Genomic DNA, 16,047 nt, shown 5'->3' on the forward strand with positions numbered 1-16,047 from the left:
TGAGAGAGAAATGAGGCAGTTAAAGGTGCTGTAGATGGATAAACAAAAGCACAGGATGAAGACATGAGTCCAATAGGTTTTGAACGCTTATCTCACAATACTCCTTCCTCAGTGACACTTATTTCTGAGTGTGGAAACTATCAACAAGGCAGTGGGATGGGGGACAATAGCAGAAAGGAATGCTGCTCCTTCATCTTCATCATGCAGATGTAATCGTTTGAATGTTGGGTAGGCTCAGTTGATAACTATCATTTTTACTTAAACAGCTCTTTAAATATAGAAGACTTCCCCCCTCCCGACAGTACAATTCTCATTCCTTGGCTCATCATCCTGCAGAAAATAAGCAAAACACACCTCTAACACCCTTAGGCAATCAAGAGGAATTTAGCTCAACACAGAAGGCAGACGGGGAGTCTGGCAGATAGGGTTACAGCCTGGGAATGGGTACCTTCAGACCATCAACCTATAATGTTGGTAGAAACATCTGCCACCCACTTCAATACCACCGGAATCTGGAGAGCATTATAAATTATACCAACTACAGAAGCAACTTTTTCTGGCATTTTAATTGCTGGAACATTAGAGATTAATTAAGCAAACTTTACTTAAATGGCAAGTCAGTCATTTTCCTCCATGAGGGGCACCATACTAATGGAAGCCTTAAAGTAGACTGTGTTTCTTTGAAAGCTGGATTCTAAACCAAAGATACAAAGCAGATAGTTTTATGAGTCTCTAATTAGCATCACAAAGGAAACACCAAAAGGTTAATAAGAGATGGTTAGTTTGGAATGGTGGTTTCCTGGTGCCAGCTCCAGCAGCTCAGTCTGTTTGCAAACTCATTAGCTGCCTAGATTGATTATCAGCTGAATTCAGGAAGTGCTCACTTGCTGTGTTAGCAGAAAGCTAGTGTGATTCGATACACCTACCCTACAGCTAACTAGGGCCCAACAGTAAGGTAACATTTTCTGCAGTCAAATAAGGCAGGTTTTCTTTGCCTTCAACTTCAGTTGACATCGATTATAAATCTGAAAGTGTTTGGTGAAACTCTGAGAGGCATAATGAAACCTTCTAAGTTGACAGTTGGCACAAACAAAGGTCTGGCTCCAGGTCTTTAATATCCAATTTGTGCATCGACACCATATTTCTGAATTCTCATTTTGCTGCTAAGCAAAATCATCCAGTGTAAGAAAACCCAAACTTAATAGAGTACTCACAGATAATCACTCAACTTCTAAAATGTACAGTTTGATGGGCAGTGAGTCAAGCAAAAGAATTTGCACTTTGAGTTTCACTCTGGACTTTGCCATTGATTTGTGTTCTGATGTGAATAAAGTTTTCAAATTCTTGGTGCATCAGTTTTTCTTCCAGAAAAAAAAAATGGAACAGATATTTATACGAAGCATGTCTCTGCAATAAAATGGGTCCTTGAATTAAACGGACTAAATTTTCTAGCTAGTGATGATAATAATAATAGCTCCCCAAATTTAAAATAGTTCACATTTGCATATGAATCATGGTTCAGCTTCTGCATCTGACTTACTTTAGTTTATCAACAGTGGGCAACCTGACTCTTACAAGCTGGAGGCATTTTTTTTCCAATAAGCTGATTTTTAAATTAAATTAAAATCAAAACCATTCTTTTTGTTCAACTCCCAGATTAGAGCAACTGACAGCCTCATTAATGATTAAAAACAGCAGGTGGTGATGTCTTAGAACAGTTTGACCAGTCTGAGTATCTTGGAACCTCTACCATTCCTCTTTTCCCCCTTTTACACGTATTAAAAAGGAAAGATTCTATTGTTCACACAGGTTGGAAACTCCACAGGGTGAAAGAGGAGGGAAGAAAGCAAGTGGTCAAACATCTATTATTATGCAACCTAAGGACAGAAAGGAGAGACTATATGAGCTTAGAAGTGGCGAAAGCGGCCACACATTGGAAAAATGTATCTCTGACACTGGATTTGAATTTGCAAACTCATGTCTGGGAAGCTGCCTTGCTGTAATCAACTAAGATTACCAAGTTTCTCCAGGTGATTATAGTAGTGTTTGTTTACAGATATCTATTCAAAGGGAAGCAGTATAATAGGTTATGCTTTTATTTTAAAGTAGATTACAGTTGCACTCCTGCGTGACTTAGAGTCTAGTTACTAAACCACAAATTAGAAAGAATCTAAGGCTTAGCTAACTGGGGTAGGGGGAGATGAATGTGTTTTTAAGGTTTTAACTTCTTCCAAACTGAAAATCTCCCCGTTCAACTAAGAAAGGAACATAAAGAGTCTCATTTGCCACGAAAATGGATATTAAAGATTTAAAAGAACTAACAATAAGATGGTGTCGTCTATTATTTCAGATTTAACAGTTTACAAGTTTGTTGTCTACACTGTTGTGAAGAATAATGGAGTAGAATTATTATTTCTGATAACAAGGAACCCACAAAAGACAAAGTGTCTCTCATGAGGCCACCTCAATGAGACAAAACTTTGAATGAATTCATCCAGAGTTCATTTTATGACAAACTCCTTTGGCCCCTTCTGAATTCAGTGCCTTTCAAATCACCTCTGCTACCTACCATCTCACCTATTCCTCTAACTACAAGAGTAGATCTTTGGGGTGCACGTTTTGGGGTGAAGTCCAGTGTTCATCATAAAACCTAAAATCCCACAACACCCTTCTGACTTTGTCACTTGCACACAAATGTCTAGTCCCAAAGGATTTGCTCCAAAACAACTCTAGAGACTGGTATCTCACTGATAATCTTTATGAGAAGCCGTGGGGAACTGCTTTGTATTCTCTCTGCATGGCAGAATAACTAGTTGGCAGGGAGGGGGTTCCATTCTGCCCAATTGCAAAAGCATCTGTTTTGTCTACCCACTTTAAGCTGTGTGTAAGTCTCTAAAAAGTAACTTTTCTGATGGCTCTAAAGGCCAGTTCAAACCTTTTCCAATTTGGTGCCTGGTGATTTTTCCATGGTTGAAGTTTTATTGGGGGTAAGCCTTGGGGTAGGAATAGAAATTGAATAGACTTTCTTGTCAAGCCACATTTCAAAAGTGGATGTGTCAAATTAGCTTTCCTTGGCCCAAAATGAACAAACAGGCAATGAGCCATCTGGTGAAGACAGAGACCAAAATACCTGGGGCAAAGACCTGATCCTGTATGACAAAAAGCATCTACAGTAAGAAAGGAAAACCATCTCACAAGTATTTTGCCTACAGTGCAATAAAGGAATAATACATGATTTTGGTATTCTTGAAATTGCTTTTTAAATTATGACTCAATTCTTCATATTTATTTCATAATAAAAGGGTTAAAGGGAAGATGACAGAAAAAATACTTCATAAATATTTGAACAGAAAGTTCAGATTTATGTTTTCCCATCCTGATGGAGTTTATTTATGGTCCTTAACCACCTTATGATAGGACAGAAATAATGTTAAATAGATTGAGAGACCCAAAGAAAATAATGATCTTGACATTTCAATGGACTTTTTGAGTATGTGAATCAACCATATGATCTAGCCCTATACAACAACTTGATTTGCTTCTCATCTGTTGTCCTATTGGCAATGTCCCTACTTATCATGGCCTATAGAACTTGCTTCATCATGAAGCAATTGGGAAAAAATTCACCTAGCAAATCACATAGAGCATAATTTTATCTTGCATACTATGTCGGGGCCTGGCTTCCACTCTTCCTCCAAAGGGATCCCATTACACCAAACTGTCTTTTGAAATGCACTTTGCTTTCCAGCTCAAATAATCTTAATTAATTTCTTCACTGATCCTATGCAGTCTATTCCATACTGGACCATTTGTGCTATTGGATCATAAACTCCTAGAGAATGAAACTGCTAATTGTTCAGTGTGCTCCCTTTATATAGCCTCCATCCTCCAATGCTTTCCAAGTGTTCAGAAATATAGAAATTCTTAGTGCCAACCAGTAAAGAAAGCCCTTGGCATTTACTCTCGTGATGAGTAATGAATCCCATACTACAGGTAATTATTAATAATAATAAATTTTAAAATAGACAATGACTATGAGACAACTAAAAGTTCCAAGTGGATCAGGAAAACATTATTATATTAAGAAAAGGAATAGTGCTTTTATTTCAAAGCAGATGAACAGAGCTGTCCTAAAAGAATTCTCTGACCAAAAGGCCCAGGCCAAAATAATGCTAGTAAACAACTGCTAAGAGCATGGATGTTTCCATTAGTTAAGGACAACATTTTATTCTAGCGGCTACCTTGCCAATAAAATGTAAATAATGCTTTGGAAGGAGTTCAATTATCTGGTGCAGCAATGTAGTTGAAATAAATAAAAGCATCCACCTGTCACTTCTCTTCCCACCTACCCAGCCATTGCTGAGACTGAGAATGGATAAAGGTCCTGGATGTCAGACTGAAAGGGAGACTGGGTATTGAGTATCACTGAGTACCTCTTAACCAGCCAGGTAACTGGGCATGTCAGAGATTAAACCAACCATCTTACAATGACAGTAACTAAAAGTAAGCAGGAAGTTCAATCTCAGAGTAGATGGAGTTAAAAAGAAAATGTTTAATATTGTGACACTGTTCAAATTAGAACATCAAGAACCTTTCGTGATACTCTTACTAAAAATAAGATCTTGAGTGTAACAGTCTTCTTTTATTGTTTCTTTTGCTTTATTGGCACAATATTAATAAGGTTTTTATTAGTCCCAGGCTCTATTCTTATGATGATTTCTAAAATCAGAAAGAATTATTCATTTCATCATTGAGCTGACCTTGGTCACCCCAGTAAAACCCGGATAAGCATAGCTAAAAAGATAACTTTCACAGTCAATAACAGAAGTAGTTGACACATTCCCAGAGCCAGACATATAGTGGGCACTCCAAAATATTGCTGAATGAATGAATAATATATATCTATGCATGGATTGTTCCTGTCTGGTTAGAATGCTGTATACCTAAGGCAAGATGAAAAAAACCTGCAAGTCATATATATAGAAACACTGTATACATATACATTACTGTGTTCAAGTAATTAAACATTTTACCTGGTATATTTTCAAGAGGCTAAACACACCTTTAAAAGATTCTATATGAGCAAAACCAGGGGAGAAATAACCACATGAATTGCAAAACAGTATATCTAGCCTGAAAGATGCTAATTCGGGTCCAGGGGGAGCTAATCAACCTCTTTGTTGAAGTAAAGATAAAACTTTTTGACAGCAAATGCTATTCTGATAAAATGGAATTTTCAATTACTCTATGAACATCTGGTTCATGCTACCATTTCTGGAGCCCAGCAGCACACTGCTTTGCAATGTCACAAAATATTCTCCATTGAGAACTCCCTATTTTGCTAAGAGATTAATTGAAATGAGTGTTTGGAAATTTAGTGAGGTGAGAGGTGAGTCGGGGGATAGGTAAGAGGATAAGGAAAGGATGTTTAGTCACTGAATCATAATTTCCTTAAAAGCCTAGAGGAAATTAAATTACACATTGTTGGTAGAGTGTTGAAAGTGTAAACGTCTTAATACACCTGTGGTTGAAACTAGAATATGCATAGTATGCAGTCTACAGAACATTTTCATGGCTAATTTGCAACAGTGGTTACATTAGACACAGATCAAGTTCTTCAAATCCATGTTTTACACAATAAACATGTTAAATGATATTCAGGCTATGAAACTAGCAAATAAACAAGTTTAGGAACATGCAGAAGAACCTACACTCCGAGAAATAAAGCAATCATTATATTGCATTTTGGTGATTTTAGATGTCAAAATCAGCTAGATGTTATCACAAATTTCTGTATGTTGCTTCCATTTGGTATCAATTAGCATGGGAGGGGAAACCAATTCAGTGTTGTAGTGAACTCCAAATTAGGTGCATATTACAGCAATTAGAGTCATCTTTTCAGCTGATGAATTTATAATCAATAATTAAAATCATAAGGTAAGAGATTGAGTGTGATTTGAAACAAATTAGTTGGGCTTGGGACTAGTATGTACGGTTCTAAGACATGAACCTATAAACTCTAATTTCATATCAGGACTACACATTTGAGTATGCATAATGGGATATCCAAGTCATCACAAATGGGCATGCAAAGAAGCAAGGAGACAAAAGCCTCTTAACCCAGCACTATTCAATCCAAAAATAACCCTGACAGGAAGAGATTCAAGCCCAGTGAAACCCCCAATTGTGCAACAAACCCATGAGCCTCTGGCATCTCTGACCACCCTACTTTTTGGCTATTCTTCTTAGAGATTGTCTGCAGAAATTGCATAGGGAGAAATTTTTGTCCCTGCCAGAAGGTGGTAATTTTACCAAATAACTCAAATTCAGGGAGGGAAAACAATGGTTAAAAGATTAGCACCAAATCACATCAGGAACCAGATCAGGTGGTAAAATCTGCTGAGTGATAACACTTGTTCTCAAGGCACTCTGAGAGCTATAGAGAGATAGCATTGCAAAAAAGTGCCATATGCCAGTAGAAGTACAGGATAAAGAATGTTCCATCACCTTCTTTTCTGGGAAGCCATGACAAGAGCTACAGTATGGGGAACAAGCTGAGACATATTAATTCAAAGGCACTGCAGATGATAAATGTAATTCAGTCACCTGGCAACCAGGAAATTCAGCTCAGCCAGTTCATCAACCCACTGACCTGGTTTTAGGCTTGTTGAGAGTGATACCAGGATTGATAATAATCCAGAAAGAAGAGATTCCTGCCATTCCATCATATCTCCACCCTGACCCAGCTCACAGATGTGTTTGGTTGGGGCAATCAAAATGCAATCAGTGATTGTCTTTCAACCACTGTGCCTTAGGATAAAATGAAAAACATTTATTATATGAATCCAAGTTTGAGAAAATGCTAGAAAATGTTAATTTTTGAATCATTGCTATTGTTTGAGGTAGCAATATTTAACCCAAGTAAACTGGTGACACCACCTATGTGGCTAGCCTAGAGTTGATTGGGGATACAATTAAGTACCATTATGGAAAGCTCAGTAGTACTGGGATATCATAAGGTAGAGCCAGAGATGTAAACAAGGCCTGAATTCCCTTTGTAACTAAACTTTAATGACTCAACCAAATTGAAAAGAACAAACCCGAGGGTTGGTTCAAGGTTTAGCCACTGCTAGAATAATGGAAAAAATGAAGATACATAGATAAGGATCGAATATTGAGAAACAAAATGTAAAAGTGTTGCCAAAACAGAAGAGCAAAAAACTGTGTGTGTGTGTGTGTGTGTGTGTGTGTGTGTGTGTGTGTGTGTAATCCCCATCTTAAACATAGGAGAGTCTTGGGATAATGCCACACATTTGCTTTAGAAGTCTCATTATTACAAATCTACAGTATCTATACACAATACATCCCTTTTGTAAGAAACACTCAGAAAAATTAGCTGCAGTCCACTGGTACTATTTTCCTAGAGACATGTGACAAAAAACTAAAACAAATGTTGTTCTAGCCAGGCACAAAGTGAGAATCAATTATGACTATTTCTTTTCCTGGAGTCATTTCATTTTAGAGAGCATCTAAAACCCTTCCTGATACAAATGAAAAAGCATTTCTTTGAGACACAAGACTAGTAAATGATACATATCAGTCTGTATACTGTGACACGCTGCTAATCCTCTGGGAATCAAATAGCCTCTGTTTCAGTTATATAAATGTTTGATTTTTTCATCTTTAGTCTTAGTAAGATTACCCAGAAAGTATAGTATCTCTGCAGATGGCACCACTCACCAATGAGAGAAGGCAGCAGTGCACAATCGGTAGTGACATATATATTATAGACTTTGACACTTGGATCTGCTGGGGAGGGGATGGACTAAACAATTTAATAGAATCTACAGTGACTAACTTTTTCTCCATAGAAAACATTTTATTTTGTGGATCTTATATATTTTTTTCCTTTGGATTCATTTACAAGACCAAAACAAAAGCATTTAATGATGTTTACAGTGAAATGAAACAGCTGAAGACCAGCACATAATCACCATATTTTGCTTTCTCATCTTTAAGTCTTTTAGCAGTGGGGCTTCCAGCTGAGCTTGCGTCTAGCTTCTCTCAAGACATAGCCAAGCATTCTGAACCTTCACTGAGCCTAAACACCAAGCTGAATTCATAGTTCTTAATTGAAAAAGACAGGCTGTTTGTCCAACATGTTTGCATCAGTAAAACACTGAAAATGACATTTGTGCTCAAGTCCATCTGAACATTCTGCCTTAGCTGAACTCTGCTAATGTTTTTATACCCTGGTTTATGCTTGGCTCCTCTTGCTAAAGCATGTGTGGCTGAGTTCCCAAAAATAGACTCTTCTTCATACATGAGGATGCCGTTCCTGACTTGTGCTTTGAGGCATTTTTGACATGCACAGAATGTTAAGTCAGCCATGTTTTCTTACCTTGGTCTCTCCTATGAACAATGGCATGCATTTGCATGGTAGCTAGTGGGATTTGGCATCACAGCCCCATAGACAAAATGGGAAGTTTTGTACTCTCTCCTCAGTAAAGATTATGCAATCTGTGGTCAGAGAACAGAGTCTCTTTCTGGGTAAAGTTAACCAACTTGATATGGAAATAAAACTCACCTCTTTGGTGTCATAAGTGCTGTGTTCTCTGCAACTCAACTGATCAGTCCAATTCATGTACTAAAGCAAAAAGAGGCATTTATTCCTAGTGAGAAGGCATCTGCTAATTTCCTATGTGTGCAGTGCAGTTATGATCGATGAGTATGTATACAATATGTATAGGTAGTTGGCTTTTTAAATGCCTGAACGTTATATGATCATAGGGGATCCACTCATGGAGGGTGAAGAAGAGTCTGGACAGGTGTCAGGACATCTCAAAACCCTGTAGGAAAATACACTCATTACAGTAAAGTAATGCAGTGAGCCTCCAAACATCCTGGGTTCTTTGGAATCTATGGTTGCAACTTACAGCCGATCAGCCCTTACCATGGTCAGGCATCTGAGATCCCATGGAGGTCACGCTGGTGTTCAGCACATCATTGACAGCAGTGTCACAATACAGGCTTCGCTGGACATCATGCTCACTGTCGGTCTGGTCACTCTCCTCATGGCCGCTATCCTTCAGGCTGTTGCCCTCTAAGTCCTTGAAGGTGGAGCTGCTGGGTTAAAGAAAGAATGATAATTTATAACTGTGATAGATCTGATTTTTAAAACTCTTTCAGAGCCAGGATGATGTCAGCTCTGTGGTGAGGCCAACAGCAACTGGATTGTCCAACAGGGCAGGAGGAAGAGAAATTTCTGTTTAAAGATCACGGAACTTAACATTGTAGAGAGATTCCCACTACTGGATGCTGATGCAGCTAATACTTTCATTCACTTATCTTCATTGCATCACTACTGGCGAGGCGGAAGAAGCTACAACTCTGAAACAACCACCTGCAAAAAATATCATCATTTCAGAAGGTTTTTTTCTCTTCTTACATAATCAAATTAAAATAATAACAGCTAATGTTTACTGAGGGATTACTGTGCATGAGGCACTGTTCTAAGTGCTTGACATGAGTTAACTATTTTAATAATCACAACTCTATAAGAGACAGGTGCTATTAATATTCACATTTACAGGTGAAGAAAAGAGAGGCACATGGAAGTTAAATAACTTGTCCAAGGTCACATAGCTGGTTAAAATGTAGCAGATCTAAGACCAAACCCAGGCAGTCTAGCTGCAGAGCCTGGACCCTTAAACACTATGTATACTACCCCTCCAAAGATATCTACTAACCAACTGTGAAAATGAAAGTGGAAGAAATTGAGGTAATGCAATTCAAATAGAAAGGGTTATCAGGATCAGAGAACTCAGGTCAGTTTTAACTGAGAAAGGTTGAGGGACAGAGTCAAAGAAAAAGAGGAGAGGTAAGAGCTGAGAAGAAGAGAGCCTTCGTGCATGGAAAGTAAGACAAAAGTGAGAACCAGAGAGTGAACTCTAAGGAAACTGTGAGTGTAGCTATGCTAAGAACATGGCAACTTGCAGCTCAAGACTTTGTGTGTAAATTTTTCTTGCACCTATTAAATCAATCCACCATTCAATGCACTAAGCATACTACCCAAAATCCCCACACCATTTCTCACGAAATAGAGAACAATACATTAGGTACATCCATAGAGGCCCCATCTGCTATTTCTAATACTTTGTGTGTCCTGACAGAATCTGCAGCTGTGCTCCACCATGGACCATAAATTATGCGTCTGAAATACCTAGTGAATGGGGAATCCATTCCCTAGTCAGTGAGGAAGCTGCAAAGGCATACTCAAGAAAATGTGTTGTTGTCTCAACAAGGGAGAGTGGCACACTTGTGAATTAGGACAAGTCTCAACAGACCTACTCTACCTCTGAAAAGGGAGCCCTGTGGAGATGACACTGCAAACTCCCTTGATCTGCTCAACCTTGAACATCCACAGGCCTGGCTCTCTGAAGCTTTGATAAGAACATTCAGTACATACGATGAAGAGCTATGCCATGGACACAATGTCTACATTGTCAATCTCCACACTTGGTCAAAAGGAAATCACAGCAGATTTTTAACATATGACCAACCTACATGTAGAATGCTTGCTGCCCTGAATATGAAAAGGAAAAGACCAAAAGGGCAGTAACTGGAAAGCCATAATTGTCAGAACATGAAGGGCAGAAGGGGATGAAGCATTGACCTGTTTGCTAATTATTTTCAGAAAGAATAACTGAGCATCAACTGTATTAAAACTAAAATCACTCAATAGGCCAACTCACTCAGCTCCTCCAAATTATGTCATGCAGCTACTCAGCCCTATGGACCCACCAGGATGCAGTCCTATTCAAAAATCAATCATCTTATGAGTCTTTTATGGTCATTAAGACCAAATGGAAACACATGCTTTAAAGTGTGTCACCACCTCTAGTTTTATGGCACAGATTTGGAGGCTTCCTGTAAATACTAATCACACAGCATGAACAGATTCAAAGTTTGTTTTTTAGAAAAAAATCTGGTCCTGCCCACATGCACCCCTGCACCTCAGGAGAAAGGAAACCTGCCTGGATGGTATTACTAGTTCCTACATTTTTATAACAAATAATTTTTTGACCTGCATTTCTGCTATCTGAAGCACGTGAAAATTTCTTTAATCCACAATGCAAAATTGTTACCTTAAACCACAGAATTCAACCCTGAATTGACTGCATTTCAGCAGTTGTTAAAACTTGCTTGAGACATACGATGGTGAGGGGTGTAGAATAAGGACAATGCAATTAACCATTCCTTAGAGCAAGGTTCTCAACCTCGGCACCATTGATATTTTGGGATGCATAATTCTTTGTTGTGGGTTGGGGGAGGGTGTCCTGTGCATTGTAGGATATTTAGCAGCATCCCTGGCCTCTACCCACTAGATGCCAGTAGAGCCCCTCCCAGAAGTTACAACCAAAAATGTCTCCAGACTTTGCCAAATCACTCCCAGGTGAGAACCACTGCTCTAGGTTCTTTAAACTCTATTCCTGTAGCATATTAGATTTCCTGACTGTAGTGGAAAGAGCACTGAACTTGGAGTCATCAGAACAGGTGATAATCTATAATCTGCCACTTCATCTATGGGAACCTGGGCCTGATATCTAATGTCTTGGTGCCTAGACTTTCTTGTCTGTAAAATGCATTTGCTGGGAATTCCCTGGTGGTCCAGTGGTTAGGATTCCATGCTTTCACTGCCAAGGGCCCAGGTTCAATCCCTTGTTGGGGAACTAAGTACATCACTGTTAATCAACTATACTCCAATTTAAAAAAGAAAGAAAGAAAAAGCTTAAAAAAATAAAATAATAAAATGCATTTGCTAAAACCTCTTTCAAGAGGCCATTTTGAGGACTCAATGAGATAGTTCACATGAAGTACCAGGTATACACAAATGCTCAGTAAATGGTTATTGTTTAATATGATCATTACTCCCATATATGGTAATGCTTTCATTGAGTTACTATTAAATATTATGTCCATAGTCTTTTTATAGGATTGATATAGGAAATGTATATATAAATAATGTTTCTATATCTTCTATAAACTATAGTCAGACATTGTCCACTATGTTAATTTCTTCTAAAATTCAGGGACAGGAAAGAAATTCTCCTGTCAAATGTGTATCCTTCCTTTATTAAAAAATGAGAATGACACGCTCTGGTATACTTACCTTTCTGTCTTGGCTTCTCAAAAGCTTCAAGGAAAATATAATGTTTAATTGCAGTGAGTTACATGCCAGGGATCTCTATTTAGCTTCTTGTAATTGGTTTTGGATCTGTCTTTTAAATTTTTGATCATCGTTTTTATATGCATCTAAATATTATAAACCACCTCGGAGCTTTTGGTTTTTTAGGTAGAAAGAAGAGAAATAATAAAATAGTGAAGAATTGGCTACTAGGACTTAAGGGACTGGTAAGGAGAGAATAAGTCATATATTCTCTAAAGAAAAAGCAAGGAGTATTAACCCCCTCCCCCAAACCTTAGAATAGTTAACTTGTTTAAAGCTCAGTTTGCCCATCTGACAAACTAAGTACCATTTACTCTCTAAGTACCACTTTCTCTCTCTCATCCTGTAAGGACATTTAGTGGCTTAATGAATGGATTTCTGTAAGGCAGTTTAAGACAGTAAGTAAGATGCTGCAAATTGTAAAACAGCCTGGTAAATGGCCACTCACCCAAAACAAATAACAATTTATGCCAGGCATAAAAAATGCTGATTCCACTTGCTTTATTACCTGTGTACTTCTTGGGAGATGAACGACTTGTAAACCAACTTTTGTGGGACAATAAATTAGGGTTCTTTTTGCAATGGTATTGTAAATACAAATGTTTCTATTACTTGCTCTGGTGGCCAACAGAGGGACAAGTTTGTCTGAGAAAACTTAGAACAAGTTTCTGCACACAATAATTACTCATAAAATTCTTGATGAATGATCATTAATAACATTCTGACCCGCATTTACCCTTTAAAATATTAGAAATCTTTCCAAAAGACAAAAAAATCTGAAAGGAAACAGGTCTTATCTTCCTAGTAGGTCACACCACATACCCAGGAAATACCTTCTGAGAATGAGAAAAGAGTGAAAGTCAAAAGAGAAGGGAAACTATATTTAAGAAGCATAAGGAAGATCCCAGAGTGGTTCCTAGACCACCTATATCACAATCACCTTGGGAACCTGTGAAAACTGGAGATTCTCCAGGGATGGAGCTAGAGACTCTGTATTTAACAAGCCTCCCAGGAGATTCTAATGCACATAAAAGGACAGAAATTGCAGGTTTAAGGGAACATTTAATGCTAGTTTTCAATGGAAAAATGCTGAGGCGTTTTTTTCAACTTTTTTCCTCCATTCCTTCAATAAACATGTACCAGCATTTGTTATAGACAAGGCACCATACCAGGTGCTGCAAAACCCCAGGACAATTTGGGTGGAAAAGGAAAGCACTATGCATGGTTTAGGAGCCAATGCTCATTTTTTTTCCCCACACTGCTTCAGTACCATGTTCATTTTCTGTTTTATTTTCTTTGAGCTATAGCCACATGCACTGCTTGATATTGCTCAAAAAGCACTGCAGAAGCAGGTATCAGACAGCAGCACAGAAAACTGGCATGAGGAAAGAGTGTTGCAGCAGGGACAAAGTAGCACTGCTGGCTTTCCTTGCTGAGATGACAGCAAGGAAACAAACATAGCAGGAAGGAAATCTATCCAGAAAAAATCCTAACTGTCTTGGCTTGTTAATCTGGACTCTGACATAAACCTTGGGTATACCTGCAGGTTACAGGTGACGTTCTGAAAAAAAAAAAACTACAGAAATATATTGTTAGATTACTCAGTGCAGAAGATTATGGGCGAATGTGCCATATATCTTCCGTTACCCTTCCAGATCTACTCTTCACCCTTCTCAACCTTGATTTGTGCTAGGAGAACCCCCTTGCCCTCTGGCTTTCCTTTGGTTTACCCTAGGTAGACAGATGAGAGAAAAAAAGAAGTCTGAGTGTAAGACAGTTAACAACTGCTGGAGAATGCTAAAAAGAAGGGTCCAAGAAGCATCCTTGGATGGGTAGAAAGTGAATAGAGGAAGAAAAAATGGATAGGAAAAGAAGTTCTCAAGGTTGGCCTGAAATTGGATTGGCATTTAAAGAAACAAGGACTTGATAATAAAGTTAAAACTGATAATCAGATTCAGAATGTCCTGGTCAGGAGCTTTTTCCATGCATGTAAATGGATCCTCAAGAAACCGCATACAGCGAAACGCCTTTCAAACATCACTGTGAGCTATTTGAACATGGTTTGTGTGGTTTTATCACCTAGTCACTACTCTCTTAACATTTTCCACACATTTTACATTTAAAATAGTTAGTCCCCCCAAAAAGCATAGCACACAAGATTCCCTGTGTCTTTCCAGGTATTGTGCTTTGTCTAAATTCAATTGATCCTATAAATTCCAAGGCCTTTGTGGTTTTCTAAAGCCCTCAGGGTTCCAAAAACAGAACCTGGCAAAAATGCATGTGTCCCTGAGCTTTCAGATGTTTCCTCTTAATCAAGGTTGTCCCTGGTAAAAAGCCACTATCTTTGATTTCAGGCAACATCAGGAGATTTTTCCACTGAGATCCTATTGAGTCCAGGTTGTGCCTTTTGTGTGTCTGTGTGTGCAAACAAAAACATATAAAGTAATTAATCAAAATCAGAAGTTCAAGTGAGTCCCAAAGCTGCTGTGGAAATACATGTGTCCCGACAGCTAAATGTTCGAACATAAGTTTTCATCTCATCAGTTTGCCTTGTGCATTGGATATTCAGGTCTGACCTAAGACGGTGAGGGTCCCCAGGAGTCTTAGCTTTCTGCCATGCTATGAAAATCCGGCTTATGCTATTAGTTTAACCTGGTCGTAGAATCCCCGGGTACCCAGAGCTAGCCCAAGGGATCTATGAGGATAAGGTAAGTCACTGTTTTTACCAGAAGTTTAAAAAAGGAGCTATGAAATAACAGTTCTGAAGGAGAAAGAAAGCAAATTTCTGCTGTGGTTACTCTAATAAGTGCACAAAAAAGAGGGCTTTTTCCCTCCTAATAGATCAGTCGGATAATTTTGAATTCCTCCCCTTCTGCTTTTATTCTGTAGGCCAAGAAAATATTCAAAATGGATTCCTCCCAACCCCTCAAAAACTTCCAAACAATGCTATGACTGTTAATACTGGGCTATCCATTTTCAGATAATTAACGATCGACACTTAAGGTCACAAGCGATTCCAGACCGATACAGATAAACCTAGCATGTTTTCAGGGGTTACTGCAGCATCGTGAATTAAATTAGATCTGAATTAAAGTTGTTTGTACAACAAACTAGTTTATTCCTCGAATCCTACACTTCTGGTGATGTAAATTTATGGAATTAGAGCCAGCAAATAATAGAATTTTCAGATCTTCTCTACTGCAGCTCTAACATACCCTGCTTGCTTCTCTATTTCATTTCTATTATTTTAACAATCACACACAGAGTTCAATTTTAGCTGCAGAATAACCACTGGACCATTCAAGATGATATCTGCATCAAACAGTAATAAAGGCATCATCTGAATGGTCAGTACCAATTTTTCTGCACAAGTTCTCTCCTTAGAGGACTCCCTGAACCCCTTGTCTTGCCTGCCTTGGGCACCTCAGTGCCCACCGCACCAGATAGAAATCTTCCTTGGCAGTATTCAGCTCTGTATTCACATATATTGTGGCTCCATGGATAACTGAGTTATGACCAACCATTCACACAAATCTCAACTTTGAACGCTTCATTTGAAATACTTCTATTTCAAGATTTATTGAAGTAGGCAAATACCTTTTCTTTCCCTCTCTCACCTATAAAGTTTTTTAAAGATAAGGAATTAGTTTATCTGTCATTAAAATAGCCTTAAAATGATTTCAAAGTTGTCAAAATAACAGCCATGCTGAATGAAATTCACTAGAAGTTCCACAGGAGAAAATTTTAATATTAGATTTCTTAATCATCACATAAAGCTGTATTTTAATATGACCCCAATTTTTTTTATTTTGTTAATT

The 16,047-nt window shown here is 38.2% G+C and overlaps 1 protein-coding gene across 1 annotated transcript in view; it reads right to left on the minus strand.

Moving 5' to 3' along the window:
- Positions 1-16,047, minus strand: part of PCDH19 (protocadherin 19) — a gene marked incomplete at both ends in the record, with an annotated part of 108,066 nt that overhangs the window by 33,663 nt on the left and 58,356 nt on the right. The window contains 1 exon segment of the mRNA XM_082864514.1: positions 8,954-9,126. Coding sequence (XP_082720640.1) covers positions 8,954-9,126 — 173 coding nt within the window.

This window comes from Leucopleurus acutus (genome assembly GCF_964270905.1).
Source record: "Leucopleurus acutus genome assembly, chromosome: X".
In the NCBI taxonomy this organism is placed as follows: Eukaryota; Metazoa; Chordata; class Mammalia; order Artiodactyla; family Delphinidae; genus Leucopleurus; species Leucopleurus acutus.